At 43.1% G+C, this 27681-nt stretch overlaps 1 protein-coding gene across 2 annotated transcripts in view; it reads left to right on the plus strand.

The window, feature by feature from the left end:
- The first annotated feature begins 4621 nt into the window (after positions 1-4621).
- SUMF1 (sulfatase modifying factor 1) overlaps positions 4622-27681 on the plus strand; it is a 72132-nt gene continuing 49072 nt past the window's right edge. For both annotated transcript variants that reach the window (XM_084765482.1, XM_084765483.1), the window contains exons 1-3: positions 4622-4905; positions 13464-13637; positions 16498-16572. In XM_084765482.1, coding sequence (XP_084621608.1) covers positions 4642-4905; positions 13464-13637; positions 16498-16572 — 513 coding nt within the window. In that variant the 5' untranslated portion in view covers positions 4622-4641. The remainder of the gene's footprint in view (positions 4906-13463; positions 13638-16497; positions 16573-27681) is intronic.

A 27681-nucleotide genomic window follows, 5' to 3' on the forward strand; every position in this document is an offset into this window, starting at 1 on the left:
CTTAGGCTTTTATTCTTTGACAATTTCATACATGTACATAATGTATTTTGGTCATTTTGACCTCTGTTGCCTTCTTTCAGCCCCCTGTTACCCTATTAAACCTCTTCTTTCCAAGTCTTCCTACTTCTAAGTCTTAAATCTTTAAAAAAAAAAGATTTATTTATTTTTATTCACGCGTGTGAGTGTTTTGCCTGCATGCATAAGGGCATTGGTATGTGTTCTGATGCCCATAGAGGCCAGAGGAGGACTCTGGGTCTTCTGGAACTGGAGTTACAGATAGTTGTAACCATACAGATGCTGGTAATCAAATACTGGGTCTTCTGGAAGAACAGCCCCACTCTTAATGGCTTTCTCTGTGTTCCACAGATTTAATTTGTCTTACAGAAATAAGAACGGGTGTGTGTGTGTGGGTGGCCATTGGAGACTGTGCAACATACTGGTGGTTACATCACTTAAGACATTCCTCACCCTTCTCCAGCAACTCTTAACACCAATAGCTTCTCAGGGAAGGGTGTGGCCTCACGAACCCCTCCTCCACTCACGATGGAATATTGAGGAGCCCAATAGTATACAGGTAAGCATAGCTGCTCCGTGTTCACAGAACTCCTTCCCCTTCTCAGGCTCTTACATTTTTTTCCAACTGCTTTTCCTTCATGTTCTGTAAATAAACATAATTTGCTTAGCTTATATCCACTGTAAGCAGCCAGCTTTCAAACACAAAACGCAACTCTTACTAGTCTAAAAAACGTGTTAATTTCTCAACATTTTGCTTCTCTTTAAGAGAATGGGGTAATTATTTATAATGGTTTTACTCATATATCTATTGATTCAATAAATGTTCACTCTGACGGCCTCTTAAGTGTCAGGCCTTTGCTTGTGTGTGTGTGTGTGTGTGTGTGTGTGTGTGTGTGTGTGTGTGTGTGTGTGTTTTCTGATACAAGCAGTAAATAATTATGAAGACTCTTAGCTTTCATAGAGCTTACAGGTTAATGGTATGGCATGGCCATCACAGTGGCTAGTTTTTATAACAGTTTGGCACAAGCTAGGATGACCTCGGCAGAATGAATCTTCTAGAGAACATGCCTCCATAGGGCTGGCATCTAGGCAAGTCTATAGGATATTTTCTTGATGGGTGATTGATAGGGGGAGGGCCAAGTTCACTTTAAGCAGTGTCCTCTCTAGGCAGGTGGTCCTGGATGGTATGAAAAAGCAGGCTGAGCAGACTAAGCAAGCCAGTAAGCAGCACTCTGCATCAGTTCCTGCCTTCAGGTTCCATCCTTGTTTGAGTTCCTGTTCTAAGTCCCTTCAGAAATGCATTGTGACATGGAAATGTAAGCAGAAACAAACCATTTTCTCCAGAAGATGGTCATGGCATTTACCCACAGCAATAGAAGCCTGAACCATGAATCAAAGGATTTGTGTATTTTGACTCACAAACACACCAGCACTGGCCTTTTGAAAGGGAAAAAGCAACGGTTATCCTTGATCTGGAGAATATACTATGTGGGGTATCCATACACAGCTTTGGCTTGTGCAGTGGCATTTTAGCCTCACAGATTCAAATAATAGGGAATAGTAATAGGTTTCTTGCCAACTGTTTGTTAATCAAAAGAGAAAACGTATGAAAGCCTTTGACAAACTTCTGTAAAACTGTCAACATTGGGGGAAAAGGTTTTATATTAAAAAAAATTTAAAAATATGTTAGAATTGTTTGGTAAGTGCTCACATATGCATCAATCACTTACCATAATTATCAACTCATGACTCATCTTGTCCTATGTGTCATGTGTTCCCACTTTTTTTTTATTAAGGAAACAAATCCTTAACAGTGAACACACATGGAGTTTTCATATATGTATTAATCAGGAAAGGAATTATTTTTAAAAAGTATTTTAAAAGTTTTATTACATATGTGTAAGAGTTCTGTTTGCACCAGTGTAAAGTCCATTGCATGCCTGGTACCCTCGGGAGCACTGGGTCCTTTGGAACTGGAGTTAGGAATGGTTGTAAACTGCCATGTGGATACAGAAATCTGAGCCTGGGTCCTTGGGATTGCAGGTGGTGATCTTAACTACCGAGCCATCTCTCTAGCCCTCAAATACATTTATTCTTAAAAAAAAAAATTAAACCAGGGTCTGGAGAGATGACTTAGTGGCAAAGAGCACTTTGCTAATCTATTAAAGGATTCAAGATTGATTCTAGAACTCACATGGTGGCTTACAACCATCTGACACTCTAGTTTCAGGGGGGGATATGACGCCTTCTTTTTTGCCGCAACAGACCCTGCCCACACATGGTGTATAGACATGCAGGAAAAACACACATACACATAAAAATATACATAAACAAACATAATTAGAAATGTCTCACTGTTGTTTTTATTAGGCTCATGTATTAGATTTGATTAGTAAATTACTATTTCTTCTTCTTCTTCTTCTTCTTCTTCTTCTTCTTCTTCTTCTTCTTCTTCTTCTTCTTCTTCTTCTTCTTCTTCTTTCCTTTGACATAGCATTGAGGTTGGTCTCAAACTCCTGGGCATCCTTGACTCTCTGGTATCAACCTGCAGGCTATTTGTTATTAAGAGCAATTACCATCTGTACTGGCTGATTTTGTGCCAACTTGGTACAAGATAGAGCCATCAGAGAAAAAGGAGCCTCAGTTCAGAAAATGCCTACAAGAGATCCAGCTGTAAGGAATTTTCTCAATCAGTGATCTACTGGGGAGGGTCCTGCCCCTTGTGGGTGGTGCCATGCCTGGATCAGTAATCCTGGTCTCTATTAGAAAGCAGGCTGAGCAAACCATGAGCAGCTAGCTAGTAAGCAGCACCCCTCCATGGTTTCTGCATCAGCTCTTGCCTACAGGTTCCTTCCCTGTTTGAAGTTCTGTCCTGATCTCCTTCAGGGATGAGCAGCAAGTGTAATCCAAATAAACCCTTTCCTCTCCCACTTGCATTTTGGTCATGGTGTTTCATTGCAGCAATAGAAACTCTGAGATACCACTACATCGGACCATTGCTGTGTTTGTTCTAATTAGTAGATTCTTCCTTTCATCTTACTTTTGTTTTTGTCTTACCAGCTATTTGCTGATGGATTTGTAGAACAACCACTACTAAACTTTAATATGAGCCAGGTATCGTTGCATATGTATGTAATACCAGCTCCCTGTAGGCTGAGGCAGTAGGATCAGGAGTTCAAAGCCACCTTGAACTAGGTAGCACAACTCTGTCAAAACAAGAACAAACAAATAACAAAGCCCCATAGTATCTCCAAAATGCATTGGAATATTAGGAAAACTTGTTAAAAACACAAAGTTCAGCCCAGCATTGTGAGTGGTGCACTTCTTTATTCCTGACACTTTGGAGGCAAAGGAAGGAGGATTTCAGAAATTTTGAGTCCATCTTTGTCTACACAGTAGGTTCCAGGTTAATTAGGACACACATAGTGTCTTTAAGCAGCTAAAAGGAGAGAGGAGCGCAGGGGGCCATGGGGATGGGCAGTGTCTCAGTAGGTTAAGAATGTTTGCTGTGCAAACATTAGGACTCCGGTTTGAATACCTAGTACCTGCCTATCCCTGAAACTCCAGCGCTTTGAGAAGAGGTAGAGACTGGAGGATTATCTGTGTTTCCTGGCTTCCATTTTAGCTCCAGGTTCAGTGAAACATAATGTCTTAAAAGCAGAGCGTTACTGAGCAGGACACCTGCTGTCTTCCGGCCTTGGCACACAGCTGCACACCACCCTTTCTACAAACAGCTGTGTGCTATTTCCATGGATTCTGACAAAGTGTTGGCTTTCTTTTATTAAAAAAATAAGTTATTTGTTTTATTTTATGTGCATTAGTGTTTTGCCTGCATTTATATCAGCGTGAGAGTATTAGATATTGGAGTTACAGACAGTTGTGAGGTGCCTTGTGGGTACTGTGTGTTGCATTTCTAGTAAGTTACCAGATGATGCTCTCGCTGTTAGTGTGGTCCAAACTTTGAGAAATGTTATTGTACACATCCCCAGAGTCTATGTTCCCCTAACTCTACTTACTGGTGTACTTTTTTTTTGGCCATGTTTATTTTTCATGTTTTGAGTCCATTTACTGAATAGCTTAGAGTGGTTCAAATTCAGGGATTTTGGTTATATTCTTTAGACTTAGACTTTGGTTTTGACAAATGTAATTTGAGTAGGTCACTTAATTGTTCTGCCAACCCAATATAGCAGCATTACTGTGAGGATTAAATAATTTGTTTGCTTCAGAGACAGGGTTTCTGTTTCTGTAGCTCTGGCTGTCCTGGAACTTGCTCTGTTGGCTGGCCTTGACCTCACAAAAATCGGCCTGACTCTGCCTCTGAGTGTTGTGATTAAAGGCATGGGCCACAACCACCCAGCTAAAATATATTTTTTTAAATAAAGTTTTTATTTAGTATAGTACTGGTGCTTAGCAAATGATGAATAAATATGGATATTTTTCAATCACGAAACTAAAGAGGGGAGCATTGTCTGCAGAAGGCCTTGAATGCCGTAGTTTTGCTGTGACTTGCATACGTTTAGCATTAGCAGGAGAGGGCCAGATAACTACCTGGGTACACTCCCAGACCACCCCTTTAATGCAGGGCAGGTCACGTGATCCGGCGGATCACATGACTCGCGGAACAACATGGCTGCGCCCGCGCTAGGGCCACCTCTCGGCTGCCGCTGGTGGCTTGCTCATGTCTTCTTGCTGCTGGTGTTATCGTGCGGGGCGACAAGGAGCGAAGAGGCCGGGGACGGGGCAGGCGCGGCGTCCGTCGCTGGTTCGTGCGGCTGTGGAACGCCTCAGCGGCCCGTGGCCCATGGCAGCTCGGCGGCCGCGCAGCGCTACTCCCGGGAGGCAAATGTCCCGGGCCTGGGTTCGGGCCCACGACCCCTCGCGCTCACCAAGGTGCGCTTTCCATTCCGTTCCTGGGTCGTGTGGGTCCCGTGGGCCATGCTAGGGGTGATTCGGACGTCCTGGGAAGGGTCTAACCACACCCCAAATCGGTCAGCTGTAGATCCCATTTGACAGGAGTCCCTTTTCCTGCTCCTCCCCATAGGGAGGTGGGCAGGGTTTTGTGCCTGTTTATTCCTGAGCGGTAGAGTTTATCTTGAAGAGTGTTGTCCATTCTTTCTTATCTCTTCTTGCCCACTTCCACTTTCCTCTACTCTGTCCTCCTGGTGAAGAGCTAAGAATTTAAAGTCTGACGGATTGGGGTTTAAGTTCTCAGTTCTTGTTTTAGTACCCGTGGAGACTGAGCCTCCAAGGCTGCCTTAAACTCACCTGCAGTCTCTTTCAGTGGCATCTGCTTGGCAGATTCGTGTATTTATTTTGTTGTGCTTAGCACTTTGAGCGCAAGGAAGGATCAAGCCAAGTGCACTTGCTTTATTGTTTTTATGTCTGTTGCCTAGGTGTGTTAGATGTTAGCATGTACAGATGAAAACAGTGAATAAGAAATGGTTCTACATTCTACCTGCAAGCTACTTTATCTGTGTGTGTGTTTGTAGAACAAACCAGGGGATTCACCCCAGGTTCTCTGTATAACCCCCTTTTTTTTTTTTGTATTCCTATACAGTGTATTCTTGCTTCCCATCTCATTTTTCTTTCCTCTGTGTTAATTGGCACTAATGTTCAGGACTTGGTGAGGGGGTAACATCCCCTGTGGTGTCACCTGACCTTTCCTCCCCTCCATGTCAACGTTTCCATAGATTGACCCGTGGAGGATGGCGCTGCAACAACTAAAGATACTTGTCTGCAGATTGCACTTTCCAGCTCAGCTGGGGGGAGGGTGGCAGTTAGGTGCATGACTGCCTGTTCCTATTCTATAAACGCCCATAGCATTTTTTTTTTTTGAGACAAGGTTTCTCTGCAGTCTTGGCTGTCCTGGACTCGCTTTGTAGACCAGGTTAGCCTCGAATTCACAGCGATCCATCTGCCTCTGCCTCCGGAGTGCTGGGATTAAAGATGTGAGCCATCATGCCTGGTATTTTGGGGGATTTTGCTCAATGGCAAATTATCTATTTTACTTACTGTAGTTATTTCCCTGCTACCTACTTGATGATGGAAACAATTTTATATCTGTTTTATTCTCTCTGGACTGCCTTCCCTCCAGTGCCTAACCTACTTTAGGCATTCTGTAATATCCCTTGAGCGATGTTTTGTCTTTTTTTGGTAGCTACAATATTGAGAAGATATTTCAGGGGTAAAAAGCTATCAGGTAGGTTTCAAAGACACCCTTGTAAACATATACTTCTGCTGTGTTCACTCATGCATTATCTTCTAGTTCATAGGTGAGGCAACTGAAGCTTCATGAGCCAAATCTCAGTGCTGGACAAAATTTGGATGCTATTCCACCTATAAGGGATGTCTGTGTGCAATGTGTCTAGATAGGGTCTTGTGTAGCTAAGGTGGCTGTTGGCATATGGATTTCTTTTGCCTGAGCCTTTGATGTTAAGTTTAAGGAGTCGAAGAAGGAAATGGAAAAGGAGCTCTACAAGAGAGTCGCATATGAGTTTACTTCATTTTTGGGCATAAAACAAAATTCACACAGTTGCAAATGGAATCAAGATTGCTTAAAGTGGATTCTTTATACTTGGAAGCTTAAGAAGGCACATGGCCATAGACACAGCTGTATCCAGGGCATCAGGCAGCATCTCCTGGACCGCTGTTGTTGTCTCTTAGGTCATCTTACTTTAGTTTCACTCTGTTTCTTGATAACATCCTGTCTTCTTCTTCTTCTTCTTCTTCTTCTTCTTCTTCTTCTTCTTCTCCTCCTCCTCCTCCTCCTCCTCCTCCTCCTCCTCCTCCTTCTTCTTCCTCTTCTTCTTCTCCTCTTCCTCCTCCTCCTTCTCCTTCTTCTCCTTCCTTGTTTTTTTTTTTGTTTTTTTGTTTTTTCGAGACAGGGTTTCTCTGTGTAGCCTTAGCTGTCCTGGACTCGCTTTATAGACCAGGCTGGCCTCGAACTCACAGAGATCCACCTACCTCTGCCTCCTGAGTGCTGGGATTAAAGGCATGCACGAGCACGCCCAGTTAAAATCCTGTCTTCTTAACAAGCTGGAAGGGGAAAGAGTTGGTTTTTTTTGTTTGTTTGTTTTGTTTTTGTGGCTCCAGGAAAAGTTTCCAGGTCCTGCTCTTAGTTGAATCTTTGTGATCTGAAGAATACCAGGATTGGCCAGCCTGTATGTAGTGTGTGTGTGTGTGTGTGTGTGTGTGTGTGTGTGTGTGTGTATGTATATATATACATATAATTAGTAAATTATCATATGCTGTTTAAACTCACTGAGGAGTTGCCCCTAAGCTCAGGTTGGCTCCTCCACATTAGACCCAAGCATGTTTGTCTTAAGAGGGTCCTTCATGAGTCCTTATCCCAGGCTAGATGAAACATCCTTGAACACTCCTGGGAGATACCCTCCCCAAAGGGAGACTCACTTACTGTTTATCCCAAGATACAACAAAGCCTGTGGTGGGCATGGCTAGTGGCAAGTCACACTCCGGGGAAGACTTTGTGCTTTGGACCCTTTCTGTGGATCAGAGGCTCCTGCTGACTCTTCGGTGCTTGGGGCTTCCCTAAGTCAGTTTCTGCTGGATAGTGTATCCGATCGGATGCTCCACAAGCTTGTTGTCACTGGAGACCCAAAACATGGCTGTCGGTCATTGTGCATCCTGAACACAGGCCTTTGTCTCAGAATGTGTAGCTGAGTCACCCGTCTTGGGTCACACATGTTTAGTGATGCCTTGAGAAGTGATTTTTCAAAGGAGACGTCAGATGCTTCTGCGTGTACGAGACTAGATGCTGGGTGTGCAAACACTAGCAGCTGCTCACATCGTCCTTCTGTGATGACGGAGTGATTCCTGACTGCCTCATACTTCAATCTTTTACAAATATGTGCTGGTGAAGTGTATATGTGTGTCTTATGTGTTTATGTATGTGCTTCCATGAAGGTCAGAGGACAACTTTAAGGACTCCGCTCTCTCTATCTACCTTGCATGGGTTTGGGTTGCCAGGCTTATACAGTAAGTGGCCTCACACTCTGAGCTATGTCACCATGCTCTATGGGTCTGTCTTGAGTAGGGTAGCAGAGGCTTTGACCTCGCCTTCAGACACAGGGAAGAAGGGATTTTTGGACTCTGGTCTTTCCCCGAAGACACAACTAAATTGTCTTTTAATTTGGCCTGTGGTCCTGAAACGTCTACATGTATGGAATTTCCCTAGAAAGGACATTTTACATTTGTGACACAGAAAACTTGATTGGTGTAAGTTAGAAATTATGGTCTACTTAGGGCAGTCTAGAACTATTTTCATCTATGTCTTCCAGAATGGAAACTTGGTCTATTCAGTGCTCTCTATCTCTGTTGCTTAATCAAAGATGGGAAAGAATCTAAGCCAGGAGTCCACAGTGCAAGCTGCGATGGTGTTGCCGTCGTTTGTATTCACCATGAGGGAGAAGAGTTTGAGAAATAATTAGTAACTCTAGAGAAGTCTGTTGGGTACAGTGTGCAGGCAGAGCTTCCTTTAGGCTGTGGGTTTGAGCTGAGGTACATGAAGTTTATTCTCATCGCAAGACCTTGTGCTCTGTAGACATGATTTTTTCTTCCCCTACTTTCTTTAGCATTTTAATGATTTTTCTTGTTTTTTTTTTGGGGGGGGGGTAAGGGGTTACTTACTGTGTAGCCAAGACTGGCCTTAAACTCATGATACTCCTGTCTTTCTAAGTACTTTGATATCAGCACTAAATATGGCTTTTTATAAAACTTTTATGGGATCTTAAGACTCACTTAAAGACTTGATATTTCTTTTAATTTACTTTAAATTATGTGCATGTGTGCGTATGTGCACATGAGTGCAAGTGCCCAAGGAGGTGTTGTGTAACACTATTCTTAGGGAAACATAAACAGACATCTACTTACCCCCAGTAGAGAACTGATGACAAACCAAAAAGGAAGGATACAACCAAAATCCAACCTGGGCTTACTCAACAGAATATGGCTGAGGAGTTTCTTACAAGAAAAAGAAGTGACTTAAAGGCAGCTGCTTCACCAAAGCCCACCCCAGCTCTGGTGACAGCTCACCAAAGCTGGAAACCTGGAGCACACTGCACAGCCTGCGGGCAGCTCCAAAAGGCTGGAGAGTGCCACAGGTCTCTGCTTCTTCCAGGCAGTCCAGCGAGCCTGAGAGTGCCCCTTAGCAGCTCTCGTTGCTTAACTATGCTAGCGAGGAAGGGACTTTGGAACCTGGTCAGTTTCAGGGACTTCCATGAACTTTGTTTTCTTTCTCAGCTTAATGAGCTTCCCCCAAGGAAGGAATGCTTCATTCTCCTGTTCCCCCCCGCCCCCCCCCCCATTCTGTTATTTCACCTCTCTGTACGCCTCCTATATTTTAAGGAGCTTCCTTCCAAGTTAGAAGGTTTCACTCTAGCAGGAAACTGCTCCACAACAGGATGATGCTGTTGGATCACCTGAAGCTGGTGTTGTATGTTGTGAGCCACCTGAGGCGGCTGCTGGGGACTGAACTCTCATCCTCTGAAAGAGCATTGTGTGCTCTTAACCACATAACCATCTTCTGTTGAAACTTATGTTTAAAATAGTTTTTCTACTTCTTTGCAGAGCTGTTAAAAAAAAAAACAAAACAACCCACTTTTCTCCTCAGGATGGCAGAATCTGTGTCCAAGGTGTTACATAGAGTATCAAGAGTAATGAATAAATCTATTTCAGTCCGTGATCCAAGGCTTACTAGGACACAGACATATAACTCCTGGCTGAGACTGTCTTACAAATGAGATGGGCTTTTGAATCTCTTACTTATGAATAATTCAAATAGTACCTTACTGTATTCATCGTCTTATTTATTCCATGAGTGAAGAACGTTTGCACTCTGACTGGAGCTTGTGCCATGTGGTGTGCCCAAGGTCTTGAGATGAAAAGTTTGGTTTGGCCTCATAAGGAGCCTAAGATACCAGAAAATGTGTAACTACAGAGCCTGTAAAGAAGCTCAGTTGGTCATGTGCGTTGCCGACCTGCAGAGCCAGATGTGGTGACATGTGCTTTTAATTCCAGTATTGGAGAGAAAGATACAGGAAGACCCGAGGCCAGTGTAGCCTGACTGGTGAGCTTCAGGGCAGTGAGAGATCCTGTCTCAGTGCAGCTGGGTGTGTTCCTGAAGATGGGTCTTTAGCTGCCACATGCACAACTACATGTGTGTGCACACACAGGCACATACACACAAATGTACACACCAACATGCACATACATAAAGCATTGGAAAAAGAACTGTAAGATAATTTGTGCGTTTGTGTGTGAGACAGACACACACACACACACACACACACACACACACACTCACAGAGGCGGGGGAGAGAGAGAGGGGGGGGATAGAGATATTATGATAGAAAGAGACATGCATCATAGGAAGCAGGGTGACACAGCTAAGGGAAAGGTGTATGGCAGGAGAGGCCCAAGAGGAGGGTGATCTTTGAACAATGACATGATTCCTGAAGAGACAGAGTAGCTCATGGAACTTACGCACCCAAGTACGAATAAGAGGTGGTAAGTGTTAGAGTCTGTTGTTTTGATATTGCACCCTAAAATGTGATAGAAATTCCCGCATAAGTTTAAATAGGAAAGTAGATTTGATCAGACTGACACTTCAATTTGTTGTTTAAACTAGTGTATTACATTGCTATTTTGAGACAGGGACTCACCTCGTAGCTCTGGCCAGCCTGAAACTTGTTGTGTAGACCAGGCTGGTCTTGAACTTATAGAGATCTACATGCTTCTGCCTTCCCAGTGCTGAGATTAAAGGACCATCATGCCTGTATATTTTTTTAATAGATATTATATCTATATGGTTCTAAAATTTAAAAACTGGGTGTAGGGTGAGAAGAATATTTACTCATTTATATTATTCTCCCCAACCCCCAAGCAAATGCAAGCAAACCTTAAAATCTGTGACCGCACAGTCACCTTTTCAAGGCTCCTCTCTTCTTACACGTGGGTACCATCACATCCTCTGTGTGCACCCTGCTTTCCTCCCACCACGGTGCATTGCTGAGCCTGCTCCATGCCACCATACGAAAACTTCCTCTTCCCCTTCTTATGCCTGCTTTCTTTTCTATTTCTGCATGACCTACTGTTTGCTTCAACAGTCCACACTACTGATGATTTAGTCTGTTTCCTGTCTTTCCTCCTGACAGAGCTATGGTGCTGTGTTAGATACAGAATTTTCAGAAAGCCACTTGGGAGGCAAAGGCAGGCAGATCGCTGTGGGTTCGAGGCCACCTGGTCTACAAAGTGAGTCCAGGACAGCCAGGGATACAGAGAGAAACCTTCTCTCAACAAAACAAAACAAAAGTTCAGAAAGCTTAACTGGGACCCAAATACTTGAGAAGTGAATGAGTGGAAGGAATAAATGGGGGGGGGCAGGAATGGAGAGAGGGAAATGGGTGAGACTGGCGCGGCGGGACCACCTGTGAGGGTACCTGGGAATGGAGAAGGGGGGATGCTAAGAAGAGAGGGATGCAGAAGAATCATCAAGGCTAGGTGACCTATGGATCCCGGGACATGGGAATAGAGGAAGTCAAGGTTTGTTTCTTGAAACAGGATTGACATATTGGACAAATGTCCGATTTGATACAAATCAGCTGAAAATAGCACCATAGAGGCTGGGAGAAGGCTCAGTGGTTAAGAGCACTTGCTGTTCTGCAGAGGATCCAGGTAAAATTTCAAGGAGCTACATGGCCTGTAACAATCTCGTTCCAGAGGATCCAACATCTTCTTCTGGACTTGGCATGCGTGCATGTGGTGTGGTGTGCTGCCATCCATGCAGGCAAAACACTCATACAGACAAATTTTAAAAAATAACACCTTTGGGACTGGAAAATACGAGCACATGATTATACCTTTGACATGTGAATCTGTAGAAGCTAACTCTTCTATGCTTATTGAGGATCCCCACCCACAAGCTAATTGCCTCTTTGAGTTTATTTTCTCTTTCTTTGGTTTTAAATCTTGTTTCTAGGTCAGAGACTTGACAGTTAAAAAATCTGAGAGATTTTTGTTTTTATGATTTTAAAGCTGTCTATAGACAGAGTTCAGACAAATGGTATAGTTGAGAGCCTATTTTAATAAAGATATCATTCATATATCATATAATTCACTTTTTTGAAGTGTATTACTCAGTGATTTAATTTTTTTTAGGGAAGTCAAAACTATTATTGCTATCTTATTCCAGAATATTTCAATATCGCCGAGAAAACTTAAAAAACTTAATAGTTAAGCAGTCATTTCCCATTCCTGCTACCTCATAGCCTCTGGCTACTGCAGACCTACTTTCTGATTTTTTTTTTTTTTTGGAATTTTGGGTATTTTAGTATTTTTAAAATTGTGTGTATGCACGTGTTGTGCATGTCTATGCATTCATGTTTGCATGTATGGAGTGCTTGTTCACATTGTCCGTTGGCCAGACGTCAATGTTCAGGTCATCCTCAGTTGCTGTCCCGCCTTATTTGTTGCTGCAGAGCATCTTGGTCAATGCCAGGCTCTCTGACATGCCTAGTCTTACTAGCAAGCTTTCTCTGAGGATGATCTCCCTCTCTTTGCCCTCTGTGCCTGGGATAGCAGGTGGGCTGCCTTGCTCACAGCTGCCTATACCTCCAGCTCCAGGGATCCAGCACCCTCTCTTGTCCCCACAGGTGCCCCACACATGGGCTTACACACATAGGGATACAGACATCTACACATGTTTTTAAAAGATCTAAATCTTTAAAAAGAAAAGAGCACAATATTTTTCTTACCTCCATAGTTTAGTGTTGCAGTATTTCCAGGACTGTCTCTCTTGCATGTTCAAATCCATTGTGAAGTTCATCTAGAAAGATGGCTTTCCCAAAGAATTCCCCCTTCTTGCTATGGCTTGTCGTTTACTCTCATTGACTTGTGGAGTGATTTTCAAGTGTGTGCGTGTGTGTATGTGTGTGTGTGTGTATGTGTGTGTATGTGTGTGTGTGTGAATCATGTGTTGTATGCTTGTGTGTGGATGTACTTATAAAGACATGCATATGTGGAGGCCAGAGGTTGACGTTAAGTGTCTTCCTCAGTGGCTTCTCTATTTTATTTTATGAGAAGCATCTTTGACAGAACCCAAAGATCACTGATTCAGTCAGACTTGCTGGCTGTTGAGCCCTGGAATCCTCCTATCTCTGATCCTGCATCCTCTCTAACAATTAGGGTTACAGACCCAAGCCACCACGCCCAGCTTTTATGTAGCTGCTAAGGATCCCAATTCAGGTCCCTCGGTTTGTGCAGCAAGCATGTTACTATTGAGCTCTCTCACGCCCTTGACTTTACTAGTTTTGCAGAGATATTTGTGGTGGGAGTTTTAAGCACTGCATGCTTGATGTGTGCTGAGAACTGTGTAACCAAAGATACGCTTTGCTTTAGGTGCATGATGTCCTGTGTTTCTCCCTTCACTGCAGATGGTTCCCATCCCTGCTGGAGTATTTACAATGGGCACCGATGATCCTCAGATCAAGCAGGATGGAGAAGCCCCCGCCAGGAGAGTCACTGTTGATGCCTTTTACATGGATGCCTATGAAGTCAGCAATGCTGACTTTGAGAAGTTTGTGAACTCAACTGGCTATTTGACAGAGGTAACGGGCTTGGGGATGGGAGGGAGGACTGGCTATTTTCCAGAACCTTCAAGAAGGGTGTAATAGCTCAAAGATTAAGCATTTTTACTGTGTGTCCAGCACTTTACTTCCTTCTGGCATCTGTCTAATTTCTCCCAGCAGCTCCTTGATGTTACAAGCTGAGAGTCAGCATTGATTCATGCTAATTACACTACTGGTCAATGATTAGAAGCAGTCGTGGCCAGTGTGGACCACTGAACCTGTGCTCCTAACCCTTGTGCTGTGCTGTGTTAGTGCTCAAATCCACTGCAGGGGACTGCTGATCACTAGGCTTTCTGAGAACACAGATGGCGTGTAATTATTCTCAGGGCACTGTGTACTGCCTGTCCCACAAGCTTTAGACATCTCAGAAATGGTCAAGTGCCTAAGTGCATCTTTTCATCGTAGTGGCTTTATTCTAGTACATTGGTGACTCAATAGCTCTTTTCTGAGGGCTGCTTTAGGCCTTTTCCTAAACTAGATCTTCTAGTTTATGACTGTTACTGTGAAAATCTCAAATGTACTTGTTTCCTAAGTACTATCTCCTTTTAGCTCATCAAAACCCTTACCCTTTTATTATGTTTGTGCGTGCGAATGTAAGGTACCTGACAGGCAGACGTTGTGCGTCATGCTGTAGCTGTTGACATGCTGTTTGCATCCATCCCCACCTCAAAATAAGAGAGTTACAAGACCTGAATGGATGTGATTTATTATATAACCACACGTACCATGCAGCACTGATTTTAAGTAGTTTTCTTAGTAATGCTATTGGTTTTACTTTATGTATCTGAACCTCTCATTCTGAGGAGTTTCCAGCTTCGTGCTGCCAGGAGGGTGTAGGGCACAACAGAGGTCAGAGTCCCTGCCTGGGACACTGTTTCATATTCTCAGGACATTTCACCGACTTCCTTCCAGTGTCTCCAACTTCACTGTACATCTTCCCCACTGCTCACTAGATTCTAGCCCAGTGGCTCTTGTTTCTGTTCTTGAGGATGATCCAGCCCTCCCCTCCCCCCTCCCCCTTCAGTGCCTTTAGTTGCCTCCACCCAGAACCAGAGCTGTTTCCTCTGCTCAGAACCAGAGCATGCTGTTAGTCCCTACTTGCGCGCCTTGCAGCTGCATCAGAATGATGAGCTGGAATGCCCCTTCCTCAAGGAGAAAGGGCAGTGTTTGGAAAGGAGAGGATGCTTATAGAAGATAGGAAAGGAGCAAGAGAGGATAATGACTGAATAGGATTCAAAATTCGCTCTGTAATATATGAAAACATAATAAAACCCTTTATTCTATGTAACCAATATATGCTGGTAGAAATATAAAAAGAACAGAGGTGGTGCCTATTATAGTAATCCCTGGTTTAGCCCTAGACTGGGCATTAGGCAGGTGTTGTGTGTGTGTTTGTTGAGTAGATAAGTGGCATTGGTTGCTAGGCATCATGATATCACTGGGAACACACGGATACTATCAGGTGAAGAAAACATTCTTTTCTAGTCAATAAAACAGGCTCAAGGTTCTTGTGAGGCCTGATGTACAGGGACCAGGACTCAGTTAACTTTTTGTTTTGTTTTGCTTTTTATTATTATAATTTATTCAGATTGCATCCCAATTGTTATTCCCTCATTTGTATCTTCCTGTTCCCACCTTCCCTCCCTTTCACCCTATTTTCTTCCCCTAGACTTCTGACAGATGAGGACCTCCTCCCCTACCATATGACCACAGCCTGTCAGGTCTCATCCAGATAGCCTGCTTCCCCTTCCTCTGTGTGCCACCAGGGCCTCCCCATCAAGGGAGAAGTGATCAAATTAGGGGCACCAGAGTTCATATCAAAGGCAGTCCCTGCTCTCCCCACAACCATGGAGAATGAGCTGTCCATTGGTTAGATCTGAACAGGGGGTCTAGGTTTACTGCATGCATTGTCCTTGGTTGGTGCAACAGTTTGTGCAGGCCCCCCTGGAGGACTCAGTTAACTTTACCTGGTGAGGATAGGCCAGCCTAGAGGAGGAAACTGGTCCTGGTGAAAGTGAGGAAACTGCGTGGGCTCCTTGCATTTTTCTTGAGCTCATTGTGTTAGAACTACCAGATGTGACAGAGGCAGCTTGTTCTGGCAGTTTGAGTCCTAACAAGCTGACCATGTGTGTTCAACTGAACAGGCTAGGGAGCCGCTGGCCTAGTGTAAGAAGCTCATCGACACAGGCAGTCACAGAGCTCTGGGGAGCCCAGGAAGACAGTCCTGGTGCTCCACGGATCTGTAAGAACAGGTGGCATTGTAGGAGGAAAACCAGAGCAGTAGTCACAGGAACTAAAGGACAAGGATCTCACTGTCAGAGCAGATATCAACAGATTTGTGACAATACTGTCAGAAAGTGATTAAAATACAGATTTCCAGCTGCTGCTTAGGCTGGTCCCTTGACAGCTCTAAGCACAATGAAATGTGTCTGAGAACAAGCAAGCAACACCATTCAATTCTTTTAGGTAGATCCTAGGAGCAGGGTGGAGGGCAAACAGCTTACACGTGTAATATCCCAAGAATATAATTTCTCAGAGTTGTTTGCAATACTGGGAGAAACAAGGTTCCTTCCGCAGGGCATTTATCTTCTCCGAATCTAATCTCTTCTAGCCTGCAGTCTTATCAGCTAATCAGGTCTCACATGAAAACAGTCTTGTGAGTGACCTGAACCTGTTTTAAGAGGAAGTTGGATGCTTTAAAGTAACTTCTGAGTAGTTTGGGAAGTCAGGGAAAACCCGAGGCCACCATCTTCCTGGATGGGACGAGCCACCATAGTAGCATTGGGAGGAGAATGGCACCCTGAAGCCGTGACCCTAATCTTTTTTACCCTCCATATAGGCTGAGAAGTTTGGAGACTCCTTCGTCTTTGAAGGCATGTTGAGTGAGCAGGTGAAGGTCCACATCGACCAGGCAGTAAGTAATGCTCAAACAGCCTCTCTTATTTCCGTGGGGCTCCTCAGGAACGGCAAGTTCTGCCTTCCTCTCCCTGCTGGTGCCTAACCCTTCTCCCTCTGTAGATATTTGCCCCCAGTGCCACAGGACCATGGGCCAGGGTGCCTTGTCTAGCCGAAAATGTACAAGTCCAGGAAGATGTCTGGTTTCTGTTTGCGCCCAGAGTAACACCATGCTTCAAAGTAGAATTCAGCTCTGGACTTTAGCTGTGTTTTACGTTCAGCCATTTTTTAGAGAGGAGGATGAGTGAGTGCTACAGACTTCTGTTTCCACAGCCTCAGTCGTGGCTGGGTCTGCTCTGCAGCTAGTTTCCTAAGTATTCATGAATTTCTGTGTGCAGAGTCATGTCTATGGGAGGGGTCCTTTTAATGAATGTTCATAAGAAATGGAGGCTGGCAGCTCATGTTTAGAGGAAGGGATGGGCCAGGGAGAATACAGGGGTGTGAATTAAGTCTGCTTTTCTAAGACCTGGAGACTATTGGATATGTTCTATAAGTATCTGTCAGAAAGAATTTGGGATTCCTGTGTCAGGAAGTTTAGCAGGTCTGTAAATGTTTGTGAATATAGTCATGAATATGTAAAAGCAAGAGAAAGAGCAAGGTTAGCTGGGAAGTTGGGAGTTCTTACAACATTAGTAGGAAGATACTGAAGAGCAGGAGACAGAGACAGAGAGATCAAGAAAGACAGATATGGAGGATCTAGATGAAGAAACCACGCTCTAATCTTTCTCTTTTATACAAGTTACCTTTAAATAATTCATGCCTGGGGACTGGAGAGATAGCTCAGTGGTTAGGACCATTGGATGCTCTTGGGAAGGACCAAGTCTATTCCCATACCAACACAGAGGCCCACAGCTGTCTATAACTTCAATTCTAGGGGATGTGATGCTGTCTTTTGGTCTTCACAGGCACTGTGCACTTGTGTTGCTTAGAGATACAGGCAGGCAAACACCCTCACACATAATAAAATAGAAAAAAAGTAATGTCTGGACTTCATCTTAAAGTGTTGGGGCTGGAGAGATGGCTCAGTAGTTAAGAGCACTGGCTGCTCTTCCAGAGGACCTGGGTTCAATTTCCAATACCCACAAGGCAGCTCACAACTGTCTGTAACTTCAGTTCCAGGTGATCTTATAATCTCACAACACTGGACATAAAAATAAAATTAAACAAAAAAAAATTTTTTTTTTGGTTTTTCAAGACAGGGTTTCTCTGTGTAGCCTTGGCTGTCCTAGATTCACTTTGTAGACCAGGCTGGCCTTGAACTCACAGCGATCCACCTGCCTCTGCTTCCCAAGTGGTGGGATGAAAAGGCGTGTGCCACCACGCCTGGTGTTGGTTTTACTGTGTCCTTTCTGGGTGTAGCAGCATCAGGAAATGGACCCCTTCTGGCTCATGCTTTCTCTGTGTTCCAACTAATGTAGCGTAACTTGGGGTGGTGGGAGAGGAAGTAAAGAAGACTTGCTCTCAAATTGTATTCTGGTGAGTCAGGCTAATTTTCATGTTTGCTTTAGTAAATGTTTAAAAGGTCTGATTGCACTGCTTTTGAATCCTAGTTCTCTGATTGCCAGTTAATGCTGTCTCTAATACAATATGATTCCCTCCTCCACTTTCTTTCTTTCTTTCTTTTTTTTTAAGCATTTGAGTTCAGATCAGGGTAGTGATGATGACCCAGCAAGCATCCCAGGGTGTGGCTCCTGTTTTAAGATTTGGGGTTCAGATGAGGGAGGCCATCTGCACCTGTTCCTATAATTTGACTTTCAGGTGCAGGGTGTCATGTCTCTTAGGAACCACTAACGTATTAGGCGTGGAGGCAAGTCATGGAACATTGCCCGGAGTCACAGTGAAGTGTGCGTGTGCTCATAGCTAGGATGAGGACAAGCACCTCTCACCTGGCCGCGGGGCTGGCCACATGCGTAAGTGCTTATAATGGAAAAGCAAACCTTTAAGGTTGTTTTGAAAGGGCCAAATGAGTAAAGTAAGTCATCAATGGTCTGGGAGAGCAAGAGCTTTATCCCAGCTCCTTTGCTGGCCTGACTTAGCGTTACTCACTAGAACTTTTGTAACTTCACATTTCTATAAGGTAGGATGTGGGTTGTCGATGGGATGAGTTTACTGTTGACTTTAGGAGGTAGATGAGACAGTGGGCTGTCACCACAGTCACAGTACCCTCCCTCTCCTTTCATGCATCTTTAGGCTTACTTCAATGAAGGGTCGTGTTCGTAACACTTGACAATAGTTTGTTTTCAACATAAAAAGCAAGTGTAGGAAGTAACCTTGCTGAAGCTGTAGTAGTTGATAAAAAAAATGTAGTAATTGTGTTTATTTTCAGAGTTGTATTCTGTTTATGCCAGTTGACCCTAGTGATATGAATGTTCCTAATTATTTTTGAGTGTTTAACAGTCACCTGATTTAAATGTGTTACTTATGACATTATCCTAAGGTGGAGCACAGTTGACCCCATCACCCAGATCAGGGATTAGAGTTGCCACCTGGCCCAGCAGCCCTCTCTGTCTGCCCCATCAATCCATCCATTCAGTTCCTGGCCTGATTTTACAAGTGGGTTCTTCTTGCCTTTCCTTGTAGTATGATCACCCAGGGGTATACCTCCAGTTGGATCTTGTCCATTTAAGTACGTTTTTGTTGAAGGCATTACTAGTTTGCTTCCCATCACATTCCCCATTTGTCTTCTCATTAATTTTGCCCTCTGAAGACCACAGACCGTTTAGCTTGTAGACGTCCTCAGTCTGAATTTTGCTGATTGACAGCTGCAGTACAGCTCACCTGCTGTCTCTGGTCCGTGTTTCCTGCATGCGTTCTCATTTGTAAGTCACTCGACACCCTTGTTCTGAATCCTTCTTAACTGAGCCTAGGAGTCCTCTGTGGCTTCTTAGCCTTTTCTATGAGAGCATCTGCTCCCACCCCAGTCTAGTATTAGCTTTTTCTGGAAGAAGTCTTGGCTTCTTTATTAGTTTCTTTTTTGTGGCTGTGATAAGACTGGCCGAACAAAAAGCAATTTAGGGAAGAAAGACTTTATTTTGGCTTGAAGTTTCAGAGGGAAGAGTCCATTATGGCCTGGTGACAGGAGCAGGAGACTGCCTAATTGCACTGCATCCGCACTCAGGAAACAGAGAATATAAGTGGGACCAGCGAAAAAACGTCAAAGCCTGCCTGGTGACGCACTCCCTCCAGCAAGCCTCCGCCTTCTACAGGTTCAGTAACCTCCGAGCAGCGCTTCCAGCTGGGGACCTAGTGTTCAAATAGACGAGGCTACAAGAATGTGCTCTGTTCAGATCACAACCGCATCTTGATAGGAGTGTTGCTGGGTTTTCCTCACGGTGTGCTACCGTGGGCAGAGCTTGGATAAGCTGTGCCACAGTTTCATGTTGATACTTGCATTTCTGGATTTTTAACTTAGCCTGCCCTGAATACATCCTTTCCTTTGTTTCTACACCAAGAATCCCATTTCTCAGGACAGGGGCAGAGGTAAGTAGCCTACAGCTACTCAGAACGTCATCCAAGACCACACACACCCAGTGTCAGCTCTGTAATTACTGAGAGCAGCTTAAAGAAAACTCAGAATCGCACTCATGCCTTTTTTTCCCCTGCCTCAGCTCTGATACAGTCAGGCTGTTGTATTTTTATCGTTGAAGCCTGGGGTCTGCTGCATACAGTGTATTCTGCTATTTACATCCCTAGACTTGGTTCTGAAAGGATGTTTGTGTTCAGGGTCTTCCTATTGACGAGGCTGAGTCCCTACTAGTTTCTGTAGGGAGTAGCCATGGAAACAGGGCTCCTGCTTGTTGACAGCAGCTTGATAACTTACTTTAACTTTCAGGTCATTTGGCTGCAGAGGCAATATCTGGTTCACATTTGCTTTTCTCAAGTGTCTTACACTCTTTATTTTGTTTTCTTTTGCTGTTGAAAAGTCCAATAAGTTTTTTTCCCTTGAAAGTTACTTACTGTTTTTGCCTGAGTGCTCAAGTGTTTTCTCCCTTTTAGTATGTGGTGTTTGCACTATAAGTATGTCTTGGCATTGGTCATTGTGAGTCAATATTCTCAGATACAGGTTTGCTTTTTCAGTAATAAGTTCCAGCATTATGGTTTAAACATAAGCACATTAAATTGTTTTCCTGTGTTTTTCTGTGCCTTTACTGCTCACACCCCTAATCTGGAGCCTTTAATTTGTAAGCTTTTGGAAGGTGGAGGTCAAACCTAGAGTCTTATGCATGATAAACAAGCAGTGTACCATTGAGGTGTACCTTCTGACCATGTTTATTGCTTATTTTTTGAATTGCCTCTTTCTTTCCTTTCCCTTAAGTAAAATGTTTATTCATTTTGCATTTTGGGTCTCTAAAATAATATTTGTGAAATGACTTTTCATTTAATTTCTATTTCTTTATTGACTTTGGCAATAAAGAACTATTATTATATGTTTAAATGCGATTGCACTAGAAGGTTAGTCCTAACATGGTAGTGTGGAGATGTGGTAGACTTTAAATAAACTATTAAGATATAGTGTAACCTTTAATATTAGGAGGTTATTAGGTCACTGGTGTCACTACCTACCAAAAGGATTGGTATTCTTATAAGAGTTGTTATAAAAGGGAGAGCCTGGGCTGCAGAGACGGCCCAGTCAGTAAAATGGTTGCCTGTGAGCACGAAGACTAGAGTTTGATCCCCAGACCCATGTGAAAAGCTGCCTTCAGTAATACAGGACTGTAATGCCAGAACCGGGGAAACAGACAGAAGGATTCTTGGTACTTGCTGAAGGCATAAAGTTATTGTGTAATTTAAATTCTGATTTCTGTACCCAGCATATCTGGTTGCGATCCTTGTTCTGAGACTCTCCTGTCTTAATGTTGTATAAACACCGCTCCCCAATTGTGCCCCGATATGCCAATAAAACATTTTACAGCCAGTTGTTAAGCAGGGGAGAGAATAGGGCTGGACTTCCTGCCAGCTAGGGAAGGAAGAGTTACAGGAGGAAGTAGGTGATTGAGCCACAGGCAGAGGTCCAGGAGACACCAGGAAAGAGGGAGAGTGGAAACAGGAAAAGCTACAAAGTGCAAGTATCTCAGGGATTTTGGCAAAGAGGAGGTCAAATTAGCTCAGAGTGTCATGAAGAGAGTAATAACTGCTCAGTTTTTATGCTGTGAAACTTGTTAAAATAATATAATAGAGTCTCAATTACTTGTGTGATAGCTAGGTTAAGAGAGAAACTGAGAAACAGTTTTATAAAAAGAACTTTAACAGCTTGCTGGCCAGCCAGTCTAGCTGAATTGGTAATCCCCAGGCCAGTGAGAACCTCTGTCGGAAAAAATGTTAAATAACTAGGGAAGAAACCTGACTTCTGGCCTCTGCACATACATGCATGAATGGAATCATTAGCTACATAGCTACTTAAACATGTTCATTTGTGATGAACAAAAAGGGAGTGATCTTTCTACATGATAGACACTGAACCACACTCTCAATCCAAACTAGTTTTCTTTAAACATTGTCCAGCGTCTGGTGTTTTGCTACAACAGTGGGAAAAGGATGCCTATATCTTCCAAGCTGCGTTTATTTTTGTCCTGTTTCTTCATCTCGTTTTCCCTTATAGTAACTTTGGGTTGTATTTGAACCTGAATAATTTTTGTTGTTCATTATCAACTTTTTTTTTTTTAAGTTTTAGAAGGAGGTATGGTCTAGAATAGCTTTGTCACTTTGCTCACATCCTTCTTGCCTTTCTCCCTCTTGTTACTGTGTTTTGGTGAGGCGACTTTTGCCCTGCAGCGTTTCTGCTTGGTTTCAGATTCTGTGCCACAGGGTATTATGGTGGGTCAGTGTCGAGGGCTGGCGGGATAAGAATCCTAGCGCTTCCATACTCTTACTGTGGGTTCCTTGCACTCGCAGGTCACTGCTGTGGATACAGGTCCTTCCCGCTCTCGCTGGTCTTCCCAATTGTTCCTTCCAGAAACACCTGTCAGTTATTTGAGGACTTTCCCACAGTTTTTGATCCTGGAAAGTCTGGGTGAGAAAGAATGTCTCAGTGGACTCTTGCAGGTGAGGAGAAAGTGATCTTAGGATCAGCTCAGGCCGAGCCCTTGGCAGCGGGGCTGCTGTGTCTACCTGCTCTGACTAGCTGCCTTCATCTCTGTGGGCAGATCTCAGCTGTGCTTCCTGGGGGAGGTCTATCTAGACCCTGTCCTGTCTCCCCCACATTCCAGGCTGCTGTGTTCCCTGTCTGGTAGGTGTTCTTGGGGCTTGTTATACCCTTCTTCTGTACTGCTCATCTCACTTATAATTGTTTGTCTAGGTGTTTCACAAATGTTTCCCTTTACTAGATTTCATTCTGTAAGGTAGGTTACATACATTATGCGTTTGTTGGTTTTGTTTTTTAATATAGGGTGTGTGTGTGTGTGTGTGTGTGTGTGTGTGTGTGTGTGTGTGTGTGTGTGTGTGTCTTTCCTGGAACTCACTCTGTAGGCCAGGCTGGCCTTGAACTCAGAGGATCTGCCTGGCTCTGCCTTCCAAGTGCTGTGTGCCCCCATGCCTGGCTTTGCATTGTGCTATTTACTACTGTGTCCCAAGTACAGAGACTGCCACTTAATAAGAAGTTAGTATGTATCTGGCAGAATGACAGCTTATCTTTCAGCGGTTGTGTTGGCGCACTTAGGTTTTGAAAAAGCAGGGTTCAGACCTGCTGTGACCGGTTTATCTCTTGGGCTGCAGAGTCAGCTTTTCACTCTGGTCTGATCATCAGGGTAAGGTGAGTTCACAGCTGCAGAATTATTTGGAAAGGGCAGTCTAGGGCTGGATGATGGATAAGATAAAATGCTTCTGTCATTTGTGCTTTTAATGAAAGGAACAGTTGTTTGCTTGACTTAGTAGCCAGTGTGCGGCATGGGCCCAGGAAGAAACCTGTGATAACCCTGGAAGGGGAGAGCTTGTATAATAGGATAACAGGGCACAGTTGGTTTCCTCCAGCCTGTTCCAAGGCACCTGATCAGGATGAACACGCGCGAGGTGAGGTGGGGCCACACAGTGCCTGTTAAAGGCGCACTTACATTTATTTCTTACGGCATAGGTCTTTTAAGGCTCAACTTGGTTCAAGGAGAAGAATGAGTGTAACTTCCCTTCTCCCAACTGGATGTTAGTTTTCATATCATCAACTCCCTTATGGAAACAAGGTAGATTATACAATAAGTACTCAAGCCCAGAAGATCCAAGATGGTGGCACAGATCACATACTGCTTCTGATCAGCAGGACAGCCAGGACTGCACAGTGACCTAATGACCAAACAGATCTACAAAACACCAGTGCTGCAGCTGCTGTTCCTCATCAGAATAAAGCAGCTCCCAGGACAGCTTCAAAGAAAGCTTCCAATCCCAATGGGTCCAGCACTTCAGACTGTCCCATACAGGACTCTAATTAAGCCCAGAATTTCTCAACATTTAGAAACTTGACCACAGATGCTATACCTAGCTTGTTTAACCATTTCCCCAATTTTATTTGGGCCCCTACAAAGGTATTACTGGTCCCAAATCATCCAGAAAAAACCTTAAGAGAATGATGCCCCATTCTTTTAAGGGGGGGTTCAGGTAGGTTTTTGGTTGCTTTCTTGGGTTATAGAGGGCTATTTCCTATGGGAATTAGTTAGAAGTTAATATTGATCTTATTTAGAGAGAAAACAAGGTTGGGCTCAATGATGTCTCTCTTTTCCTTTATCTTCCATTCTTAGGTTTGGAGATAGGGGTTGAGAAGAAAGAAGGGGGGATAGAGAAATATATAGGGAAGATGGAACAAAAAGTAGATTAGTGAATCTACTCATCAACTTAATGCCTTAATTGTCACCCACAAGGTTATTTTTAATTCACTGTTATAGAAGTTTGTATATAAATACAAACCAAGTTTAATTTTAGATACAGTAGTATAGAATTTAAATTTAAGATTATTCACACACATTATATATATTTCTACTCTAATATGAGTATACACATATAGCTCAATTATAATACAAGATGGCTTCCAATACTTTGAAAGTGCTATTGCAGGCTGTTTAGGATAAATAAGTCATACAAGTTAATTGTTAGTTGATCAAATCATGGTCATATCAATTTTTATCATAAGGATATACATCTTAGCTGCAACAGATAGATGTGATTCTATAGAAAGATAAGGTAAAATAATTAGATAAAGTCTTCAAAAACCTCAGAGACATACAGAATATGGCATTTAAAAATGTTTTTATTATTTTAAAGATTCATTGACAATGAGACAGGTTAACTGTTGGCAACACTTAGCCTCCCTCCAAGAGGATGGTGAGTATTAAAGAACGTCCTTATGGAGATGGCTTCAAATGTGGCAAACAAGCTACAGGGCAAAATGTTCTTGTTTCTACCACAGACAGAATTCTGCCTAAAAAAGGGAAAGCTTAGAAGCATGAAGAGTTGACAGCTAAACTCTTCCAAGACAGGGTAAGCAAGTCCTGCCTCACAAATATGTCTGTCAGATATAGTGAGCCAGAATGCTGAAAATGATGCTACAACATTATAGAGAGTTTTGGGTGACTGCTCATGTAGCAAACTGTCTCTGTCATCTTCTCATTTGGGAAGCTGCTAACCTGTATACCCTATATACTCAGTTAGTTTAGTTTTACAATGAAGCTTAGTTGTTTAGGGGCTAAGCTAAATAGATGCTTTAAGTTGATAATGACTCGATGTGATGGTGATTGATTTACATTCAGAATTTTAGATGCACCAAGATAGGAAAGATGTTTTCTTCAAGGCTGCCAAATACAAATAGCCAAAACACTAAGAATGTAACATTTGTATAATTCCTGATTGTTTCATGGTTCTTCTTGCTATATGTAGTTTATTGTATATATGTGGAATAATATAAATGTATATGTAAAAATATTTAATAAAAAAATAAAAAACAAGCCCAGGGATACCTGCCTTTAAGAGATCCATATGTGCCAGGCAGTGATGGTGCATACCTCTAATTCCAGCACTTGGGAGGCAGAGGCAGGCAGATCTCTATGTGTTCAAGGCCACCCTGGTCTAGAGATCAAGTTCCAGGACAGCCCGGACTACACAGAGAATCTCTGTCTTGAAACCCCCTTCTCCCAATTTTTTAATGTGCAAATAAGAAATTACAATGGGTTGTTGCATACACCAGCATTCAGGAGGCAGAGGCAGGATCACAGGATCAAGGCTAACCTGAGCTATGTAGCAAGGTCCTATCTTTAAAAAAAAAAAAACCAATGGGTAAGATATATAGCTCAGTGGTAGTGCACATAATGTCCCTACTATAAAAGAGTAGAAATAAGAACAAGAGTGAGAGAGAAAATATTTCAGTGGATAGAATTTTCAAAATACTCTCTAGGCAATCTTTTCTGTTTATGCTTATTTTCCAGGATTGATGTTTGAAGCTATAGTTGTACACACAGTAACAAGGAGTCAACCATGGAGCTGCATACAAGCCCCACATAAGATTATTTCTGTGTTGTAGTCATAGTTACTGTTCTGTTGCTGTGGTAAAACACTGTGGGTGATGCTACTGATAGAAGAGTTTATTGGGGCTTATAGTTTCGGAGGGTGAGTCCTTGACAGTCATTTTAAGGATCATGGCAGCAGACAGACAGGCATGGTGCCGGAGCTGTAGCTGAGAGCTTGCATTATTTGAAAGTGGGAGGCAGAGAAAGAGAGTAAGAGTGTGTTTGTGTTTGTGTGTGTGTGTGTGTGTGTGTGTGTGTGTGTGTGTGTGAGAGAGAGAGAGAGGGGGGGGGTGTAAATGGCATTGGCTTTTGAAACCTGAAAGCCTGTGCCCTGGTGACACACCTCCTCCAATCAAGCCACACTTTCTGATCTTTTTAAAAATGCTTCCAGAAACCAGGGAACAAACATTCAAATATATGCACCTATGAGGTCATTCTCCTTTAAACCACCACACATGGGCATACAGCAAGTGGTTCAATCTACTTGCTGGATGTTCATGTGATAGAGGCTTTTTCTGAGTGCTACCATATTGTTTAAAGATGGGACATACTGTCACCTATTTGCACCCTTTGTCAAAGTTAAAGATTTTTGTTGTTGTTGTTGTTGTTTAAGAAAAATAACCCAAATCAGTACCATTCCCTGTGTCTATCTACATCTTGACTGAAAATGAGGAAAGCTGATCAAGTTTCAGCTTTCATTGGACTATGCGATTCCTGAGCTGTTCTTACATGTTGCCTGTAATGCCCAACTCTCCAGGGGTTTCCATTCTTCCCGTGAAGACCTGAAAGGTCATGTATGCAAACTGTGAGTATAATGGTTCAGAGTGGGGGCTTTCACTAAGAACTAAATTTCCTCAAGATAATACTTATGAAATGTCCTGTTTGAGAGGCAAGTATTGTTCTCCTGCATGCAGCTATTAAGTCATCAAGGTACCCGACTTAGGATTTAATTAGACGTCATCCATCTGGCTTGACCACCTTCCTTTTGTAATGATGACTTTCTTCCCACCCATTATTAGAGCCTTGTCCTGATGTTGAGCTTTTGTACAGGTTGCTGAAGCAAGAGAAAGTTTTGTCACTGCGATCTTCGTTCCATTTCATTCTTCCAGTTGTTAGATCCTCCTTCTGTTTTATTTATACTTTGTGAATTTGAATAGGTCTGCTATTTCTCATTGTTCACTGGTGCCAGTTGAAAATTTCTCCTTGTCTGTTTTTGTAAAGATAGCTGTCATGTTTATACTGCATTTCAAGAAACCTCTGTCTTTTTCATCTGCTCATCTAAATGCATTTAGTTTTCTGAGAAAGCACTTGTAAAATTGTGAACTTGACATCTTTAGACCTGAATATGCATAATTACACAGGATTCTGTCTTCTGTGTAGATTTTATTCCGGGCTTGTATGTGTAAGAAGCGTAACTTACCACCTTTGGCAAGGATAAAGGCAGTTTTTCTATCTCCCCTTTTTCCCTTTTTTCAGGTTCTTACTACAAGTCTGGCTATGTCCCATGAGAAAGGTGGGAAACCATGTCTTTGCTCACTGAAGTCCATTTCTCAAGGGTGCATGAGACTCACCTGAGTTACGTTTAGATT

The sequence above is a fragment of the Acomys minous genome (assembly GCF_964271855.1).
Source record: "Acomys minous genome assembly, chromosome: 17".
In the NCBI taxonomy this organism is placed as follows: Eukaryota; Metazoa; Chordata; class Mammalia; order Rodentia; family Muridae; genus Acomys; species Acomys minous.